Here is a 22646-nt window from a genome sequence, read left to right as displayed (position 1 = left end):
ATCAAGCCAGTGCAGTGCAGTGAATGGCCACAGCAGGAAAATAAACGATAACTTGTTCAAATCACTAAACTATATTTTCATGATATGCCCAAAATGCTCACTGCATTAAAGTGGTTTGCAAATGGCACATAGTTAGGATAGAAATAGCAAACTTGCTGACAGATTTGCACACATATGTGTAAAATATGTGTGTATGCAAACATCCATACACAAAAACTGGCTAATATCCAAGCTTGCAAAAGCTTTTTTTGCCCCTGAACTGATTTGTTCCTTGGTATGCAGTTCTAAGATAGAGAGCTTTATTATAAATCTGTTAGTGTTCAGAAAATATCCCCCAGAATTTAAAATCACAATCACCTCTGAATTAAGCATGTCAGTAACAACTGAAATCTTCTCTTCCACTGCACAAAGTTAACTAATTTCCTCTGAAAAGTTCAAGGAGCAGCTAGTTTATTTTTAGCCAATCTTCCATGTGTGTAAGGAAACTGTAATAATTTTGCAGCATTTCAATTGGTATGCTAAAAGCATACACTTTGTATTCTTTGAACTTCATCATGACAGAGCATATTAAACTCTCATAATGAAGCTGACAGATGAGCCCTCAAACATGCTGTGGGTAGAGAAGTCTTCATGAGCAACATAAATACCTGACTCAGAGTAATGCTAGTGTGATTGATTTTGCAGGGAGAGATGTTGCTGTAGAACAGCAGATAGGTGGGATCAAGGCAGTACAGCACAGATACAACAGGGGCAGAGAAGGAAGCAAGAATAAGTGCCGGAAAAGCAGAGGACATGCAGGCTGCAATCCCACACTCACAGGGAGAGGAAGGAAGGAAAGGGAAAGATGTGATATGCATATGCATGAAGCAAACAGAATTTCACAACACTACAGCCTTAAAACACCCACTATAGATTATCTGGGGTCAGAAAATTCCCTTCAGGGAGCATGGCACCCCTTTTCCCTTCCTTAAAGATTATGTTTGTGGGAAGCTGGTTGCTCTGGGTGGAGGATCTAGCTAATGCCAAGGTGTTCTTTTGGATTTGGAATGTAGTATTTCATTAGACCTGCACATGATGGTAATTCACCTGCAAAGTAGCAAGTAAATGTTCAGGAGACAGGTAAGCTGTTCTAATTCACAGTCACTGGTAGTGCTAGTATAAGAAAGGCTCAGGAGGAGCAGTTATGCCCAAGGAAACAAGAAGGAGCAATGTAAAAAGTTATTACAATGGATATGTTTGTTAAGGGGCAGAACTTGAAAAAGACTATTCCTGGATATATGCCTTGCACTAAGTCCTTCCAAAGTCTGTATGATCTGGTTACAAGGAAAGTGCATGAATGAGTTGTTTTTTTACATTTTACTAGCTGTTTTTAGTGAAGTCTTGAGTAAAGAACCAGCAGTTTTCAGTACAGCGTACGATAGAATGCATAAATCAAAACAAAATTCCATCCAGAGGCCATGACACATATATCTATCATATTGTTCTGTGACTGAGTCCAACACACTCACTGTTATGCCACCAATTGGAATCCAAGGTGAAATGTACCTCCTTCTTTTCTGGAAGGGGGCTGGCAAAGGTGGGGTGGGGCAGAGGGGAGTTGGTTGGTTGGTTGGTTGGTTGGTTGGTTGGTTGGTTGGTTGGTTGGTTGGTTGGTTGGTTGGAGGTTTTTGTTTGTTATTTTCCAAGATCTTGATTTTTGGATCACTCCAAACTATGTAAATTTGAGATTTGTGTTCCTTTTGGCTGGTTCTTGCTAGGGGTGGGATGCGAACATGGTAAAAAGGAGGAAGTGATGACTGGAACTGTACCGGAATGGTCCAGTTTACAAATGCAGTAGGCTCTTTGTAATTCATAGTACAGATGGATGCCTAGCCCACCACTGATCCTAAAATCAGACAAGGGAATGCATGTCATGCTGCTCAGTGTGCCACGAAGGGCTGTTTGGTTGTTCCACACCTGTGGCTTCTATTTTGTGACTTTATTAGTGTTGATTTTTTGATGTTTTTTCTTTGTATAGCAGCATTTTTGCAGGGAGCTCTCACATTGAAAAAAAAAGCACTTTATCACTGCATGCTGTCAGTCAAAAGTTCCTCTATCATATACAAAGAAACAGCAAAACAAATAAAAAGCCGACAAGTTTCCTGGGGGAGAGAGGAAGTGGAAACACTGTATAAACATATCAATACTTCCTCACATTCAGAGATATGAAAAAGATTCTCCAAGTAAAACTGGCAAATCTGTCAGCAAGAGAAGTGTTTATTCCTGTAAATCTGTAATGCTCAGAAAATGTAAAGCCTGTTGATTGCACAAGTCACTCCTCCCATACCTCTAGCAATGTGTTACTGCCATGACTTGGTCTCTGCTTCCAGCATATTTCCTGTTTCTTTACATAGTTCATATTCATTTCCACTCATTTACTAAACTTTTTCTTGCTGCTGCTGTTGTGTGCTTTTTCTGTTTGCATATGTTCATGGCAGGGCTGGCACCAGTTGCCTGGTGAGCTGTAGAGCTGCTTATGTTTATGAATGAGCCACCACATACAGTAAGCAAGGCCCAGTGGAAAACCCAGCAATATGGAATACAGAAAATACTGTTTTATTCTTCTCCTGCTTGTTTCCAGGTTAAATCACTTTGTTCTTCAGCATCCTATCTGTATAAAAGGGTTATCAACTCACTGAGATAAGGAATGCGGTACTGCTGCTTTTGTGTGTGTCACATTTCATGTGTGTTTGCTGCTGTAAGGCATTGACTTGCTGAAGCACCTAAACACTGTTATTTTGCCTGTTGAAAAAAACTGCAACTTACAACAATAAGTAGAAGTTCACTGGGAAAGAAAAGTGGCCAAGGTAGAGATACCAACAAGGACACACTGATACACAACAGCAGTGGGAGTGCATGTCAGTTGTCCGGGTTTCTGGATTCAGGCATGCTGCTGCAGACAGCTGGTACATCTCTTGGACATACATCACTGCTGCTGCCCTGGATGACACAGCCTGAATGCTCAGGCGAGGAGACGACAACCCCAGCCTGCCCCTCTGCCTCCTGTCTGCCTGTAGCTGGCATCCTGTGCTCTTTCCTTTCCAGATGAAGGCAACACTCTCCATGAACGCATTGCACAGGCACGTGAGCTCTCACCTGGAAGCAGGAAGAGGTCGACTAGATGACACTGATTATCCCTCCCCTCAGTTACCCTCTCTTCCCACGTATCCAACTTTTCTAAGCACTAGCTGGCTGGCTGCAGCAGCAGGGTTGGTAAGTGAGGGAAAAAGAAAACCCAACAAGCAGAAATAGAGAAAGCAATGACCAGGAGTCCTGGGGTGACTTTGTGATGTTGAATTGTAACCCCATTTGTCTGTCTAACCCAGAAGTAAGTTTTGTACCTTTAAGGTTGGATTTGAGAGTGAAGGGAGGAAAGAAGTGGTGAAATGTCTGAGGCAGTTGTTTTCAAAACATAGAGATAGGAATTCCATTGCTTCATCCCCTGGGCTGTGTTGCTGTGGTGGACAGCAGGAGAGGGCTCTTCTCTGAGAGCTTTGCCCTAAACCAGCAGGCTAGGACAATAAAAGAATTACAAGCCCAAAAAACCTAGGGACCAAAGACATATGAAGGCCTCCACCCCAAGAGACATTATGAATTCAAGCAACATGGCTACTGACTGCTTTGTCCCAACACAGTAATTACAACCAAAATTACAACATTTACCAAAACCCTTTGAGCCTGACTCATTTGCCAGTTGCTCACACATCCCATTATGGACTCAACCAGTTGTGTGCCAGGCAGTTTATCCAGCAGGATACTGTGGTAGACAGTACCAAAAAGCTCTTCTAAAACAAAGAACAGTCCACATCTAGCAGCTTCCATTGGTCACCTAGATGGGTTACTTTGACATAAAATAAAATTAAATTGGTCAAATAGAACATTTCCCTTGTGAACCTGTGCTGGCTGTAACCAATGACTGCATTGTCTCTCAAACATTTTTTAGTAACTCCCAGAAAAACCTTCCCTATAATTTTACCACGTGCTGCAGTGAAAATGTCAGGCCTATAACTTAAAGAATTTTCTTTTTTACCCTTCTTGAGAACTGGGACAAATTTCCAGGTTTCTGTTGATTGGAACATCTCCAGATTCACAAGACAAATGAAATATAATGGAGAGAGGTTCTTCCAAGTACAACAGCCAGTTCTTCCATGGAAAGAATCCTATCCAGCCTCATACACCTGTGTATGCGTTCAACTGAAACAGCAAGTCTCAACTTCAGGATTGCCTGGGAATCTATCATTCCCCAAGTGACAGCCTTCCAACAACAGCCTCCAAGGATCCCAGTTCATCATTGGTCTTGAAAACAGATGGCAAAGGTGGCATCATATTCTGCTGTGTCTGCAATTTTATTCGCAGAGGACCAATGTTATATCTGATCCTTTTTTTGCTGTTAACATGTAAAAACCCAAAAAACCCATTTTTATTTACTTCACAGCTTGTCCTGGACAGCTTGAATTCTATCTGAGTTTTGGTCACCCAAATTTTCTCTCCACAGAGATGAGCAGCATCTCTGTAATCCTCCCATGTCAGCTTGCTTCCAATATCCCTATGCCTTCTTTCTCCATCTGAACACACTGCTCAGCCAAGCCAACCTTCTGCCCCATTGCCTTGGCTTTCAACATGTTGTGTTTGACTGCTTCTGCACTCTTAAAAGAGAGCTCTTGAGAAGGGACAAGCATGTAACTCAAAAAAACTTTAAAAAAAGGTTCCCCAAGAGACTTCCTAACTAGTTCTTTAAGCAGCCCATAGTCTCTTCCCCATACAAAAAGACATGCAATTATTACTAATGACATTTATGAAGAAAACCAGCACATTGAATAATAGGTAAGGGGGAAAAGTGGTTCCTTTCTAGTCACTTCTTCTTCTTATGTATCTGTGCTGAGAATCTAGTGTCTCAGAATCAACTACCACCAGAAAATAAAAAACATATATGAAATTATTTGTTTTAGCTATTTTGTCAGAGGCGAGTTTGAGCAGAGTGGAGTGCTTAGGTGCCCCAGAGCTCTATTCCCAAGAATATTTAGGTCAAAGAGATTAGTCTGTTCAGAACAAAGCTAATGATCATCCTTGCTTTGCTTAGTAAGGATGTCCATGAGGAGCTGGTGCCTGACAGTCATGAAGTTCACCCTGTGGAAGCTCCTGCTGCTGCAATATGGTGTAAGAAATGATCTCTTGAATAGTGAGCAATAAACCATTACTGGATATCTACCAGAAGAGGCCAGGGGGCCTGACATAAAGCAAAATTAATTGCTACAGCAGAGAATGGCATGAGGAATATGATTATAGTCTACCCTGGATCTTGATTAAGAAATATTCAAGAATTTCAGCACTAAAATGATGGCATTGTGAACTACCTTTTTCTGGCATCCGAAATAGTTTTCTTAGGAGAAAGAAAAAGCCTTGAAACTTGGCATGAATTTGTATTAAGGTTGCCATACAAAGGACTCACCATGGAATGGTTTAATGCTCAAAGCAAACTGCAAACCAGGTTGGTATCTCTAAAGAGGTACTGACGATCCCTATTAGTAGGGGCCTTGCCTCTTTTGCAGCAAGAAAGAGAACTGGCAGGAGAGACCAATTCACTTTTAAGCAGAGTTATATATGAATTACAAATAATTCAGGCACCTTAAATAGTGTGACTCACAGAAACCTTGAACAGTTTAGTGTGATCCACTCACTAGAATACAGACTGAGGCCAAAAGTATTGCAAAATGCTGAGCTATGGCATCTTCCATTTTGTCAAGAACTAATAAAAATAAATGCAAAAGCTACAACAGGAGGTAAGGAAATAGGAAAAAAGAAGGAGGGATTCTCATAACATCAGCAATTGCTTCATACAGGACACCACCAAAACAACAATATCGGGGTCTGTAGATGCAAGAACACGAGACCAATGCAGAAGAACAGGAGTTTGGGGACAGTAAAGTGAAAATACTGCGGCAGTGCTCTGGGATCCACTGTACCAGCAGCCTGTGTGAAAAAGAGCTGTGAGCAGAAGGCAGGCTACAGAACTGCAGGTGGGAAGCCTTCCAGACCAGCAATGGTGTTGCCAAAGCTAGTAGTTTTCCAGTGCCTTGTCTCTTCCTGCACCAGCCTGCATACAAGTGGAATAACAAGCTGCTGCTTAGGAGCCACAAGTCAGGTGCTAAGAGCATGCACAAGGACCAGAATTTTATTGTGTGCATCCCCCGCTTTACAGGAGCAGCAGCTTAGCTGAAGTGCTCTCAGTGACAAAGGGAAGTAACCTGTTTTTTGGGATGCTCATTGTGACAAGAATCCCTGGTGAAGATGAAACCTCCATCCAAACAAAGAGATTTCTCTGTCCTGTTAGTTACCCACTACAGCTTTACACTACTCCAACACTATCTGCAAAAGAAACAAGAGTGGGTTTATGCTGTTTCTCAGGAGCTCATGGAGAGTTTGAATCTGGAAACCCCTTCACACCACTGTCCTTTGCTTCCAGTGTGCATTAGACCTGCACTTCCAGAGTACATCCAAAACTTTAGGCACAGACTGAAATATTCCTTAACTCTTAACCAAATGGAGGTATTATAACTGTGAATAAAATGAAATTGCTTCATTTTGCTCACCTTTCAGAAACATTTTAAGAGCTACTCCAGTGAGTTCCTCCCCTATATCTGCATATAAATTATTAATTGTTTTCTTTAAAGAAAACCAAGCCATGCTATGCTCATGAGGATGAAAGAAATTTGTAATGCTCTCTTTCTCTCTGCCCCTCATACATTTTTATTTGAGATTATTTTTAATCCATATATACTTGAAATAGGAAAATGTATGGGTTTTATTAGCAATAAAACTTTAGGAGATTTCCCCCCCTACTGATTTTTCATAGTTTTATGGATCCATAATCATTCACGTCACAGCCTAAGGGAAACGAGGCTTGAACAGGATAATAGCCTTTAAATCCCCTCCTCTAAGCACTCAGATCTTTGCTGTCAGCAAGATTAAAACGGTCAACAGCAGTCTTCATGTGTCTATATCCCACACGGAGCTTTCACAACAACTGGAGTGGTGGCTGGCCAGGAGAAATATGCAGAACCACTGCTGCACATGATACTTCTGAGATAAAGAGAGAAGAAAAGCAGATTGTCAGTTTCTGCAGTGGTGAAAAGGACTGGTGTTAACTGCTGGATCGGGTGAATGAAAAGAGGGCAGAAGAGTAAGGAGTAATATTATGTTGCAGTTTAACAGGCAGCAAGAGTTTCCTTTCCTAAAACATAAAGGCAGAGAGATGGAAGCACCAAACATCCTCCTGCAGCCCAGCAAGGGGAAGGAAAAGGAAGTCATTCATGTAGACAAACAGAGTGGTTCCTCTGCCACCACTCCCTCGAATGCCCAGCCCCTACTGCTACTAGGACCTGAGGGGAATTACAACTATTACGTGGATGATGAAGATGAGGAAGATGAAGAGAAAGAACAGGAAAAATGGCCACATGAAGATGCATTTAGAGGAGAAGGCAAGGCCTCATCATTTATCCCTTGTTCCCCTGCTCTTTCCCCTAGATCCCCTGCCACAGCATCTGCTCCCTCTGTGCTGAACATCAATGTTGGTGGCCAAAGCTACCGCCTCACCTACCAGGCAGTGGCCACCTATCCCAAGACCCGCCTGGGCCGCCTGGCCACCTCCACTGACCGTCGTTGCCAGCTGGGGCTGTGCGATGACTACGCTGCCCAGGTGGATGAGTACTTCTTCGACCGGGACCCAGCTGTCTTCCAGCTGGTGTACAACTTCTACGCCTCGGGGGTGCTGCGGGTGAGGGACGAGCTGTGCCCCCGCAGCTTCCTGGAGGAGCTGAGCTACTGGGGCGTGCGTCTCAAATACACACCGCGCTGCTGCCGCATCTGCTTCGAGGAGCGCCGCGACGAGCTGAGCGAGCAGCTGAAGGTCCAGCGGGAGCTGCGCTCCCAGGCAGAGGCTGAGGAGAACGAGCAGCTCTTCCACCACATGCGCTACTACGGTCCCCAGCGCTGGCGCCTCTGGAACCTCATGGAGAAACCCTTCTCCTCTGTCACCGCCAAAGTGATGGCAGTGGCCTCCAGCTTCTTCGTGCTCATCTCTGTGGTGGCCCTGGCACTCAACACAGTAGAGGAGATGCACCAGGTAGACTGGAAGAGTGGGGATAGCCGGCCTGTCTTGGAGCATGTCGAGACCTTGTGCATTGCTTTCTTCACACTGGAGTACCTGCTGCGCTTGGTCTCTACCCCAGACCTGCGCCGCTTTGCCAGCAGTGCCCTCAATGCAGTAGACCTCATTGCCATCCTGCCCCTCTATCTGCAGCTGCTGCTCGAATGTTTTACTGACGACGACCAGCCCCGGGGCCGGGGCTCCCAACATGAGCACGATATTGAGAAGGTGGGACGGGTGAGCAAGGTAGGACAAGTGCTTCGCATCATGCGCCTCATGCGCATCTTCCGCATCCTCAAGCTGGCCCGTCACTCCACAGGGCTGCGTGCCTTTGGCTTTACCTTGCGCCAGTGCTACCAGCAGGTGGGCTGCCTCTTGCTCTTCATTGCTATGGGCATCTTTGCCTTCTCTGCCATGGTCTACACAGTGGAGCACGATGTCTCCAGTACCAACTTCACCAGCATTCCCCATGCTTGGTGGTGGGCTGCCGTAAGTAAACACATCTTACCTTGCTGGGTAGCCAGAGACCCTCCCTTCCTTCCCCTCCCCTTCCTTGCTGGAGTTGCTGACAGACTTGAAAACAACAGGCTCAGATCAGCGAACATCTGCTGTGAATTCTGAGCTTACAGGACATATGTGCACGCACACACACACACACGCACGCACATGCACTCATTCACCTCTCTGTAAGCTTAAATCAAGGCTTAATCAGGCAGGCGGGCTTGAAATTCCCACATCTCCAAATGCAGACAGTATTTTCATTTTTAAAGAAGAAGGCAGATGCATAGGATAAAAAAGCGTTTCCCAATTTACTGCTGTTGTCACTGTTGCCAAAACAATAGGGAAAAATCTGCCAGCATTAGGCTATCTAGTTACAGGGTTTTCATTCTTATTCTATGCACAGATCTTCTGTGACCCATCAGAATACTGCAAGATGGTAAGACACGGTTTATTAACTACAGTCAGATCACTCAAACTTTAAAAGTGAAAGCTGTCCCAGAACTCCGGCTGTTAAAAATCCAGAATCTCTTGTTTTACACAAGAGATTGCATTCTGCTGTGCTGCAGAAGATGTGTGTATTTACAGCATCCTAGACAAAACCAGTGGGTAGCTAGACATTGTCAATGCCAAGGGAAGGCACAGGACCCACATCTTGGCCAACCATAACCCTAAGGCTTGTTCTAGGCTCTTGTCACACATTTTGTTTTGCAGCAGCTGATGCCAGCCTGCACAGTCCATTTTTATGTGGGGGTCCAGGAGCACTTCTGACCCCTGGGCAAGACTATGGGTCTGGCTCTGTCCCAGCCACTTCCCCAGAGAAAGAAGCCCATGCAAATAGACTGGATAGGAGTTAGAATATCTCATGCTGGATGATCAGCACAGACACTGGATGCACAAAGATGCATATGGGGTCCACTGCATAGTAACCCAAACCCATTCAAAGTCACTTCTCCTGGCCAGCTGTCCTGGAGCCCAAGGTCTGCACTTCTGGTTTAGCCATGGACAATGAGATGTGATGGTTTACCACACATTTGCAGTGATTCAGCATATGGCAGAAAAAATGCCTTACAGACAAGCATAGATGCACACATTTATATGCACACATGCAAATGTGTAACTGGGCTGAATATCCTTTAAGGTGGGCCATGTAAGGATGGAAAAATCAGTGAATATAGGAAAGGGTCCTATAATGTGATCTTCACAAACTAAGTGATATACAAAGGCTATGAAAACACTGGTGATTCAGAAATTGCTAAAATGTGTTTTGTTTTCTGAACATTCAGGTTATATGCAAAGTCTTCAGGGCTCATTTTTGCTAACTGTTGACATCAAAATCATTTGGATATTCCTAATAAACTTACATGGCCTGGTGAAAAAGACCTATTTAGCTGAGCAATTCTAGCTGTCTTCAAAACGGGCAATTTTGGATTGTCTTCAAAGCAGAAGCTGTATACTGCATACTGCAATTCCAAAGCATAAAACACTTTTGGAAAGCCTATTTGTTCTTTAAGACTCTAAATTAAAATAGCTAGACCATTCAAATTTTATAAAAATCTAACAGTATTAACCATCCATTTACCAGAAGAAGCATCCCTCCTAAATTGTTACAGACAATATGTATAGGACTATGCCAGTAGTACAGAACCTTACCACAGGATAATGTTTTTGTCCTGGCTGGAACATCTTGCCTTCATCTCAGTATTTATTTTTGGAGATATTTATCCTGTATTATCATTCAAATCCAGTGACTTAATTTCCATTAAACTGAATCACTAATCCTTTTTATTCCACAGGAAGCACCAGGTGCATCCTAAAATTGTGCTCACCCAGTGTTGTCTCATGTACTCTAATGCTTTCTTCATTTAAAATATCATTCTATTTACCATTTTAGAGGGTGGCAAACTCTACACAGTGACCTTCTGAAGACTTATTTCCATGCTAAAGCCACAAGGGTATTACATGTATGTGGCTTTTTTTTTTGACAGAGTTTTAGATTACTGTTTAACAGATACACAGAGAGTGTTGAGACACTGCAAAAAAATTAAATAAAATTCACTGACTGAAAAAGATGCCTTGCACAGACTAGAAAGTGAGAGGTGACAGAAACATGCAAGTTTTAGCTGCCAGAAAAAGAACGTAAGCTATATTTACTAAGTGTAAAAATTATAACACATTAAGACGTGTACAGTGAAACTAAACAAATTAGAAGTTATCTTATGTTGACTTTTGAGAGTATATCTTTCAAATATAGCATCTCCACAATCGTCGATTCATTTTTTATCTGAATTTTACAATGAAAGTATTTCAGTAGTTGGTGCAGCACTGGACCCATAACACAGTTCCCTCTAAAAAGAGAAAATTATACTGGCTGAGAAGAAAAATGTGAAGGTATATGCACAAAGAGCTGGCAAAGTGTTCAGATTTATATAAAACAAATATACTAAACATCATCATTTGTAAAAAAGCAAATTCAGAAGAAACCAAATACAATAACCAAAGCTCAAACATTTTTAACAACCCCTAAATTCTTCTTCATAAGTAAATTCAGCAAAAATTACCCAGCTGTGTACTTTTTTAAAGCTATAACTATACATGTTGCAACCATACACTGCAAGCAAAAACTTCCAGGCCACAGTTCCTTGTAGGTATGTAATTATTGAAGGAGATTTTATCTAGAAACTTGGAAGTCCTGCATCACTTCTTTCTGTATTGCAAATAGGAAAAATCATTTCATAATTAATCGAAGGTTTTCATGTTTTTTTCACTAGTTCCTAACATATATATGACAAATAAGGGCAAAGCTCAATATACAGCCCACAGAATAAGTCCCAAATACAGGGCTTTATCAGCACAGTGGATTTAGACACAGGACATCTGTTCCAAGTGACATGATGAGGGAGCAGGGTTGTAGCTATCAGTGGATTTGCATGGCCAGGGAGTCACATCTCTCCTCTCCCTACAGCCAAGCAAACTCACCTTCTGGACAGGCTGTTGTGGAAATTGGCCGGGAATTCCCTCCGCAGGGTAAAAATCTAAAAATCCTCCTGGACAGCATCAAATCATTGTCTTTCTTTACTTCATGAGAGGGAATTTTTTAATTTTAATTTTAATTTTTATTAGGGATATTTTGCATAAGATAGCTAATATACACAACAAAACCCTGCAAACAAACTAACAAACAAAAAACAACCCCTCAAAAACCATCCCCTCCCCCCAAAATAAACCCCAGCAGAGAGTATTTTTTCAGACTTACAATGCGAAGTACAAAAGAGCTAACTTTATCATTGTCCCTGATCAGTGAACATATCTGTCTATGTATCTCTTCTCTAATAAGTTGCATATTGGTTTACCTGTAGGTCAGCATCTCTACAGTGGGATATGGAGATATGTGTCCAGAAACTCACCTTGGACGCCTGTTTGCTTTCCTCTGCATTGCTTTTGGAATAATCCTGAATGGCATGCCCATCTCCATCCTCTACAATAAATTCTCAGACTATTACAGCAAGCTGAAGGCCTACGAGTACACAGCTCTCAAGAAAGAAAGAGGGAAGGTCGACTTCACACGGAGAGCCATGAGGAAAATATCTGAGTGCTGTGGAGAGGGCACATCCCACCCTCTGTCACAGCAATGATAGAGCTTTGGATACTGGGGAGAAACCAAGAAGCTGGAGGAGAAAGAGGAAAAGTAAATCAGCCAAAAGATAAACAAAAAGGGCCAAAAGCAGCAAAAGTAGATGGTGAAATCTGTTTTGAAGAGGGTTGTTTTTAAAACTAAAAAGGCTCAGATTAAAACAACAGATTTTTTTAAACTCTGATACCCTGTGAGCAGCACCAAAGTGCTCATCAACTCTCTGAAATTACTTCCTTCAGATTAAACACTCTGAATAAGTCCCACAGGAAGATCAAACTCCCTGCTACTGATTAGACTGACAATAAAGACCCAACATAATTGTATAAACTGAAAACAAATTGCTGTCATTAAGGGTCAGCCACCTTAACTCTGTCAAGGCAGTATCAAAAGTTAAACAAATAGAATACCCAATATACTGACTGCATCACTTAAATGAGTTTTGCATCAGTTTTCAATTAGAGGAAAATGACTTCAAGCACTTACCTAAATACTAGCAGCAGCTACACTTCTTAAAATATCAGCCTCTGTTTCTATGGCCAGATAGCTATGCTTCATTGTTCCAATTTTATTTTTCAAATGCAGTCCTGCAAATGAGCCCTCCTATCTTCAAGCCTAGTCAAGTAATGCACTGCTTTTAGCATTTCCCATCCCCCCACCTCTATAGTCATATTTCAGTATGACAAGAAGTAGTGAAGAATTCTGGAGTCTGAGTTGATAAATCTCATTGATCAAATCTGAAAACATTTCCAAACCAAATCCTTTTTAGGTATAGGATTAAGTGATAATTTAATTTGCAGTATTTAATGTATCTACTTATTGGATTGTTAGAATAATAGACCTGTCAAAGAACATAAGTATTAAAGAAGTATTTAAAAAATAATCAAAGGAAATATGATTCCTTTGAGTAATGGGTACTAACTCTTAAAAGATCACACCAAGGATATTATTAGCATCTAACTGTAACCAATTTAAAATATAATTTTAAATCAAGATAATTGATATTATCTGGTAGATACAGCCATTAGGGACACAATCCTGACACCTTAGTTCACCCTCAGGAGTACCTTATGTCTTAAGATTACTGTGTCTTATTGCACAGCTGAAGGGGATTTCTCATGTGTCTAAACTCATTCAAACACATAAATAACAAATAAAACCAACAATAATCAAATGGAATTGCAGTTTTATGTATTATTTCAGAGACTATCAGGAATATTTTTTACATAACAACAGTCATGCCAATTTAGAAACAGTAATCTGAAAAACAGATCTGAAAGAAAAACGATTTTATTGATAATCAGCTGCAAAGACCTTAAAGAAAAGCAGCATAATGAAAAGGTTCAACAGTAACAGTGCACTGATATGACCCATGGCTCTTACTCAGCAGTGCTCCTGCTGCAGGGCATCTTGATGGCAGAGATGCATTTCAAAACTCTTGAACTCTCACATTGTGTCTGTGCTGCCCTGATGAATGCAAACGGCTGCATTAAGATCTAAGGGCCACATGGGACACAGTGGTGTGAAGTTCACTCTGGGACAGCCAAGGGTGAAAACCTTCATTAATTTTGACACATCCATGCGAATTGTGTCAAGCATGGGGACATTTCTCCTTTCAGTGGTGGGAAGGTAATTAGTAACCAACTTGCACTTCTCATTCTCTACCTCCAGACAAACGTATCATAAGCCCATCTGTCATTTTGTTCTTTAGGAATGACAGTCAGAACACTGTGTGCTGATCAGCTCTGTTAAAAGCTAAACCATGTCTTTAAGGCACAGCTGAGCCCTGGGAGTTCAACGTGATAGATGTTTGCTGTTCTGGACTGCACACAATGCAACAGCACAATCCTGGCACTCACTGAGAAGAATAGCTGCTTTGCTTTGCCTGTAGGGAATTTGCATAGCTCTTCTGCACAGCAACAACAGGGCAAGAAGCTTCCAGGAACCACAGGAAACCTCTGACTGCAGTTCAGTGAGGTGACAAGTTACAAGCATGTAGAAACATGACTATGATTCATTTTCAATATGCAAATTGAGTTAGACCCATTAAGAGGTCTTAAAATGTGATGATTACTGAAACTGCCAAAATACAGGACACTGTAAACCAATTTCTTTGCTGAAGGAATTCACACTTGCATGACCATGCAGATGGGACACAGATACTCAGCCTTGCATGGCAGGCTCAGCAGCTTCTGGCCACCTACAGAAACCCAGAGCCTGAGCACTAACTGACTGGACTTTGTCACAGCCTCAGACCTGACAAAGATCACTAGTCTTGTTTTCCACCCTATTTGCCTCAACTGCAGGACCTATTCAGGTAGACATTTTCGAAGACATGTAATGAAATAGATTTTCCACACCAAACATGAGCAGAAAAGGAGTCTTGTCTTTTAATCAGGAGCCAGAATTGAATGTCCTTGGCAAATGCTTTATCTGCTCAGTAAGATTACAATGCACAAATCAGTACTGCCTTAATTGTTCAAATGCAGCTTGAAGAGGGCCTCTTGCATCCCTCTAGTTGAATCTGCTCCACTTTGCACCAGGTCAATAATGGCCCACAGGGTGACAGTAAAAGGAAGATAATAGTGTCTGTGTTTCCAGCACTTAGCTGGGTGGAAAGGAGGGTGTCGCAGACTCTGCTTCAATAAAGAGCTATCAAAGTACCCTGACCAAGTAGCAAAGTCCTCCAAAAAACCCAGTGTGCTTTGGCCCAAGCAATCTTTAGTTGAAGGCTTTAGTTTAGAAGGAATCTAGAGTCTCCACATACTACAGCCACATGTACCTCACAGGCTAATGGCTATGGGCCAAAACACTGCCAGACACAGAATGATTTCTGTCCCTCCAGAAGCACAAGACATTGTGACCAGTACCACCAAGTCTCATTTGGGTGCCATGAGCACCAAGGCCATCACACTTTGGGCATCTCAGCTTACCAAGTAGCTGCTCCATTCTCTTTTTTCTCAATGTACTTTGCCCCCTCATCCCTCATCCAGCCCCACCACCTCACAGATGGCAGCTTTGGTAACACCTCAGAGTAGTCTGTGCACTGACTCAGCACACAAATGTGACTCTTTGGGGGACTGGGGATAGATTCTCACTTGGCTCACAACCAAACTCAGTGCTGAGAGCTCTGACTAGCACCAGAGCTGGCACAAGGTACATATTAGATGTGTGCAGGCCAGAGGACACAACACTAAGCATAAGGCTACAAAAAGATTCTGCTTCTTGTTCTGCCTTATCTGTCATCCCTACTCTGCTGCACTGAGGAGATGAATTGGAGCTTAGTGGAGGAAAGCACTTTCCAGAAAATCAGAAGTTAGTGCTTGGTAGGTTTTTTCCCCAAGGATTTGTCATTTTCTTCTCTGGATTATCTTACACAGTTTTCAGCCTTTAGCTTAACTATTCTTATTTTAGGGGTGACAAGTGTATGTCTAAGCATTTCAATAGCAAAGATTATGCCTAAATTTGAGGTACCATTATAGGAGCCAGACAGTGCTTGGATTGCTCACAGCTCTGTCAGTACCACCACTTTCTACACTACCCATGTAGATGACACTAGCAAGATTCTCTCACAAATTCTCTTCTGCTCCTACCAGACACAGCAGACCTCCAGCCAGCTCAGAGAAAGGAATAAGTTCATATTACCACAGAACAAACTTTGAGAACCTGCAGAAGGCTGTGCAAACCTGAATCAGCTGATTTTGAAAGAGGATGAAGCATTTCTGCCTTTTTTTTTTTTTTGACAAAATGTTTCCCTCAGCAGACTCAGTTAATTTATTGTGCCACATCCACAAAGATTTTCAGCAGCATCACTGTCCCTAAATAACTCAAAGGAAACAGTCAAGGGGAAGACACGATGACATCCAAAAACAACACAGCAGAGTCATGAATGCCTTGGTTATTTGCCTTCCAAAGGGCTTCGGCAATCAAAAGGTTTTGAAATAACACATCAAGGAAAAACATGCTTAAACACAACAAAGATGGGCAATACTATTAAAGTAGACAGTCTTGTTTTATGAGATGCTAATTGGGCATAACTAAGGTTTTGGGGAAACAGGGTGGAGAATTCTCAAACCACTGAGAAATTAGAAATCTCTCTAAATATGGCCATGCTAAAGTCTTCTGTTTTAACTAATTGCAGATACTAATGAGACCCAGAGGGAGAAGGAAAATACATTCTATCATTATGTTTCACCACCAACTTACAAACATGGTGTATCTGTAAGACAAAGAAACAGTTTATCTGGATGTCTGGGCTTCATTTTGGGAGAACCAACCATTGTTTCTTCTACTAATTTAGTCCCGCAAATTACTGGGGGGAAAAGGGATGAAAAAGAAAAGAATAGTAAAAAGAAGAAAAAAAAAAAAAAAGAGAAAGAAAGGAAGAAAGGAAGAGAAAGAAGAAAGAAAGAAAGAAAGAAAGAAAGAAAGAAAGAAAGAAAGAAAGAAAGAAAGAAAGAAAGAAAGAAAGAAAGAAAGAAAGAAAGAAAGAAAGAAAGAAAGAAGAAAGAAAGAAAGAAAGAAAGAAAGAAAGAAAGAAAGAAAGAAAGAAAGAAAGAAAGAAAGAAAGAAAGAAAAGAAAGAAGAAAGAAAGAAAGAAAGAAAGAAAGAAAGAAAGAAAGAAAGAAAGAAAGAAAGAAAGAAAGAAGAAAGAAAGAGAAAGAGAAGAAAGAGAAAGAAAGAAAGAAAGAAAGAAAGAAAGAAAGAAAGAAAGAAGAAAGAAAAAGAAGAAAGAAGAAGAAAAAGAAAGAAAGAAAGAAAGAAAGAAAGAAAGAAAGAAAGAAAGAAAGAAAGAAAGAAAGAAAGAAAGAAAGAAAGGAAGGAAGAAAGGAAGAAAGGAAGAAAGGAAGAAAGGAAGAAAGGAAGAAAGGAAGAAAGAAAGATTTAAAAAAAAAAATATGGGTGGGAGTAGTAGGCTTTTCTCATTCAGAAAGATGGCACTTGAAGGGGCAGCTACAGCACACGATGGATTAATAGGCATCTGGTACTATTCCCAGGTTTCTAAGGCAAATAACAATATTCAGTCTTTACATATTGTAAGTAAACTAAGTGAAATTTTAAAAACAGCAACTAGAAATGCTTCAAGGTTTTTGATCAAATATAATTACTGTCAAAAGACTAAGAAATAAGAATCATCACCTAGCTCCAAAATATAGTTTCAGCTGTTTAGGTCATTCTGCTTTTATGTCATGCAAAAATACACTTATCTACTATTACAAAACTTTCATTTACCTCTTTGTTCAGTAGTATAAAAATTACATGCCTTTTAACAGTAATCCAGTCCTTTGTCTAGGACTAAAATAGGGAAATGTCAAATGTAGAAGTTTTTTTATGTACTTAGTTAATTTAATGGAAATATGCTGAGAAAAATTTAAGCTTTCTACAAGTCTTGAGATAGAGATTATCAAGGTTTTAAAATAAAACTTGTCAGTGTCTAGTTCTACTCTAAAAAATTACTCTGTACTGTCATTCAAATTCCTGAAGTGGATTTGCTTGATTTATAAGCAGAAGAATTTGACATCATTAATAACCAGATAAGCAAGTACCATACTTTAAAACCAGTGTTTTGCCACCACTCAATAACTGCCCTTCAGGCCACCAAACTCACTTCTTCCTTCACCAATTTTGGCAGGGGCTGGGGAGGGGGGAGACAGGGACAACAACAACAACATACAACTACGAACAACACAACAAAGAAGCAAAAACACCCCCAAAACCAGTAAGTTCCAGAAGCTCAGGAAAATTCAGGAAATCACAGGCGGGTTGTCACAGCACCTTCTGCTGTGATGGGGGGGATTTTTTAGGGCAGGACAAAGCAGCTGGGTGGGACCCCTTGTGGGAAGAACAGCTCCTGGCACGGAACATTGCTCACTGCTGCCGCTCAGAGGTTACAGGCTGCCAGCCCTCCCTTCTTTTCCTTAACAATATCTGGAGCCAGGCTACCTAGCCAGCTGTGCTTGCATCTTCCTAAGGCAGTGGACCAAAAGCCTGAGGTCTTGTCACTAAGGGTGGCCTGTTTCCAGTAATACAAAAGTTCAACCATTTAAAATTCATTTGAACAGAAATAATTCAGGTATCTCACACATCCTTAATTGGTACAGTCTATTTTTTTACTGTCCACTATCACAAGATACAGAATTTGAAAGAGGATCTAAATCTAAATATTTTACCTGTTTAGATAAACAGAGGCAAAAACCCATAAAAATTTATTTCTATGCCTACACAGAAAAACAATTGGCATAAATTTGTAATACAGCCTCAGAAAGCATTTCAAATGTAAAAACAACTGCCTTGAAAACTGGTGCTATCACCATGCTGTGAAGATGACTTCACTGCAAGTGTTGTGGCAGCTGATTTTCTTCCTCTCACCACAGCTTGGGAGCAGAAACTTAAACAACCACAAGATACTGAACCAATTATCGTATTATCTTACTACTCTTCCCCCCAGAAAAATGTTTTCTCAAAGATGCTTATAATTGAGTCTACCATTAAAATAATAAATCCTGGTTTGTTCGGGTTTTTTTGGTTTGTTTTTTTGGGGTTTGTTGGGGTTTTTTTTGTTTTTTGGTTTTTTTGGGTTTTTTTTTTTTTTTTTTTGTGGTGGTGGTGATGGTTGGCTGTTTCGGATCAGTTTTCCTTCTTTCCCATCAAGTATCAATTTGTGTCTGCTTTGCAAACAGATAAAAACTTTAGGATGGCTTTTTAATTCAATGCTTATAGCACCTGCATGTCTATGACTGTACACCCAGAGGTACTGTAGGCTCCCTTCATTTTATTTTTTGATTTTAAATTCAAATAAAAGATGTAATCCATTTATACACATTCTAGTTAGAGCACAGACCAACAAGATACTTGAATGGCAGGCAGAACTAGCTGTGGGGAAGACAGTGGAAATCAGAGAATCAGTAGATTTTTGCTTTATGTAAAGTGTAAGTGCATTTGTAAGACACATTCTGATTGAAAGATACATAAATCCAGCAATTAAAACCATTCCTTGACAGCAGATGACAAAATAGTTAAATCCACTTCAGCCAATATATCTCTTGACAAAACTTCCATAATGCAAGAGGAAAATCACAAAGGTATATGATGTTTAGTTGGGCATATGCAAGGAATTACTACCAATAATAGTGTTTAACTCACATATTTTCCACTTTTTCAGCCATCAGTGACTTTCCCTTCCCTCAATCCCTCCAGGCAGAACAGTGTGTAACACCCTACTGGCTACTTTGATGCTGCAGTAAAATGGGTTAGATGTTCTGCATACATTTACAAAGCATGGCAAGGAAAACTGGAACTGCTGAAATTTAGAGTTGTGGAAATGAGAGAAAAGGTGGAGGACCTGCTATGATAATTAATTAGTGGTTTTTAGACAGCGACAATTTCCAGAAATACCTGCTCCTCTTTTATTAATGGTTAACACAAGGTATTTACTATTTATAGATCTCTAAAGAGATTTCACATTTTAAAAGTATAGGATCTTAGAAGAAGACACAGAAAAACATAGAATGGTCTTTAAACAACAAAAAATCTTAGAAAAAGAAAAAAAAAAAAAGTGCAATTTACACAATGGTGAATCTAAGGGAGCAACTCAAAACAATAGTTTTAAACCCCAAGGAGAAAATAAGGAAAGTGATGGATGAATAATGTTAAGGGCACATGAACTCTGGTGTTTTCACAAAGCAGCTGAGCAATGTGATATGCACTGAGGCAAAATGGAAGGGTTTTGGCAATGATCTTGCACTTGATAATACCAAATGTTAAATGGGCAGTACAGATTTCTTCCAAGAAATCAGAAGGAAATATGTCTTGATTAATGCAATGAACTCTTGCATGACTCTGTTTCAAAAGTTGGTGGAATCAGTGGGAAAGTAAAACACTGCATGCTCTTGGTAGATCCTGTTGTCAGCAGCAAAGGAGAAGCCTGACTCTTCTGTACCTTAATCCAAGAGCTACTAAGGTGCAACAGCACCCATCTGCATACCCGTTTCCAGGGAAATACACTGTTACACAGTAATATACATCAATACCAAGGAAATGGGTCTTCTGTCCTCTAAGAACAAAAAATAAAACAATCATTACCACCTCTTCTGTCGTAGCACTCACAATGGTGGTTCACCCTCCAACTTCTGCTACACAAGGTTAGAGTTGTTGGCTGGTCACAAGGGACAGGCATTTCACCCTGCGAAAATGGGTTTAAAACAGACGCCCTGTAACTGCTGTCAACGCCTTTCTTCTGAGCAAGTAGTGGACAAAAATACTTACTTGCAGACTGTGCACTTCTGTTGTTTTCTTGGCAATAAAAAAATTACTACAAGCTATATTAAGAGATGCTAGCAATAATCTGAGCACTTTGGATAATCTATAGTAGGCAAAAATAAAAAAAAAAAAAAGAAGCAAAACCCCCAAATTGAGAAGAAAACCACCATTTCAGAATTTTTCAAAAATTTACTTCTCTGCCTTCACACAGCCACAGAGACCCATGGCAGACTGGGACAGACATGGCACTTCATCCAATCAGATTCTGCACTGGGAAAAACTAGGCAAATCCTTGAAGTAACTTAAGCCATTGAAACAACTTTCATACTCCACATAACCTTCCATTTGGGGTATTCCAGAATTTTTCAATTGACATTAAAGACACATCTTAACATTAAAATTTATATTCTATCCCTGGTAGGAAAACAGTGGCAACTATAGCATAACCTTAACTGATGTCTACTTAATGAAAAGCATTTCTCACCTTGTGGTGAGGAAAACTAACAGCTAGCACTGCAAATTACTACACATAACTGAAAATAAATGATGTACGCACACTCAAAAATGCAAATAAACCGCCTGGTACACATCCAGCTAAAACAACTGTAATTAAAGCACACAATCAAAGCATCAGATCAGATTCATGTAAACTCACATTCTTACATGGCTTTTTGCTATTCAGTTTATTAGCATCTTCTCTAGCTATGACTTATATTCATTCCTCCCTCTAATCCTCTTGATTGGAAGTATGTCTGTGCCAGATTGTAAGTATTAGTTCCCCTTAATAATCCAAAAATTGAGAAGGGTTGTACCAGACTTCTTTTTCCTCTCCCTGTTTTATTTTAACATTAATTATTCAGTCACAAATCTGTTGCATACTTCATTCAGGTTGACTTTTTGGCAGGAACTGAGACTTCTTTAGAAACAGTTCACTACAATTTAAATGCATTATCTGCTGCTAATTAAACCAATCTGTTTTACTGTCACAAAAGAAAATCCCGTTACAGAAACTAATGAGATCCAATCTTCAGTAACTGAGAGGATGTTTACAAGCAGGAGCACTTAATGCCATTGCCAATCAGATGCTAGAATTAAGTACATTTTCTAGGTACATTTAAGTACATTTTAGACGTTTAAGTCTAAATAGTTTAAAGCAGTGAAATGTGCTGTTTCATCTTTATAAATAATCTCTTGCTTTTCACTGATCCTGTCTGGGGGCAATATTTGTTAGTTCACAAAAACCCACGAAACACTCAAACAGGCGAATTCATAAAAACAAATAAGTCATAAACCAAGTTGTAATTTGTAGTTTACTTAGGCTACTTCGGGCAGTACATAAATATTTTAGCTATGAAAATGTTTTCTAACATTGCTTGTTTATTTGCATCTGTTGATTTACTGCTACTTTGCTGACTGTGCTGTCCTCTAATTCCACCTAAGTTTATGAGTAGGTGTAAATATTTAAAGGCTAATCCCAATAAGACCTGCTTGGCCCTGGTATTAAGCGTTCTTGCTTGTAAGCACATCTCTCAGTTACTGACAATTGCAGATCACTAGTGTCTGTAACACAGTTTTCTTTTTTGATTGTTTTGATTAGCAACAGTTAATGAATTTCAACAGTAGTGGATTGTTATTAAGAAGTCTAAGTTACTACCAAAGATGCCAACCTGAACAAAATATGCAGCAGATTTATGCTGAATAATTAGGGAAGTACAGAATCACAGAATAAACCGGTTTGGAAGGGACCACAGCAGGTCATTGGGTCCAACCTTCCTGCTCAGGCAAGGTCATCCTAAAGCACTTCGCAAAGGATTGTGACCAGACTCTGAGCAACCGCCTCCTCATGTTCTGGTGGAACTTCTGTGCATCAGTTTCCACCCTTTGCCTCTCAGGACCAAGCAGAGTCTGACTCTATCCTCCTGGTACCCTCCCTTTGGATACTTACAGGCATTGATGAGGTCTTTACTCAAGTGATTTCAAGGCTGAGCAGGCCCAGTTTCCCCAGCCTTTCCCCACTGGAGAGATATTCTAGTTCCTTGACCAACTCTGTTGTTCCAATTAGTAGTAGAGCAA

The 22646-nt window shown here is 40.6% G+C and overlaps 1 protein-coding gene across 1 annotated transcript; it reads left to right on the top strand.

Annotated features, from left to right (window-relative positions):
• Positions 1–6935: 6935 nt before the first annotated feature.
• KCNV2 (potassium voltage-gated channel modifier subfamily V member 2) lies at positions 6936–13275 on the top strand. Its single transcript, XM_079330572.1, has 2 exons — positions 6936–8674; positions 12043–13275. The coding sequence occupies exons 1-2, from the start codon at positions 7235–7237 to the stop codon at positions 12316–12318; spliced, it is 1716 nt and encodes a 571-aa protein (XP_079186698.1). The 5' UTR covers positions 6936–7234; the 3' UTR covers positions 12319–13275.
• Positions 13276–22646: the final 9371 nt, after the last annotated feature.

Source organism: Erithacus rubecula (genome assembly GCF_903797595.1).
Source record: "Erithacus rubecula genome assembly, chromosome: Z".
Lineage (NCBI taxonomy): Eukaryota > Metazoa > Chordata > Aves > Passeriformes > Muscicapidae > Erithacus > Erithacus rubecula.
The sequence above is the reverse complement of the archived record's forward strand: the minus strand, read 5'-3'. Positions and strand labels throughout refer to the sequence as shown.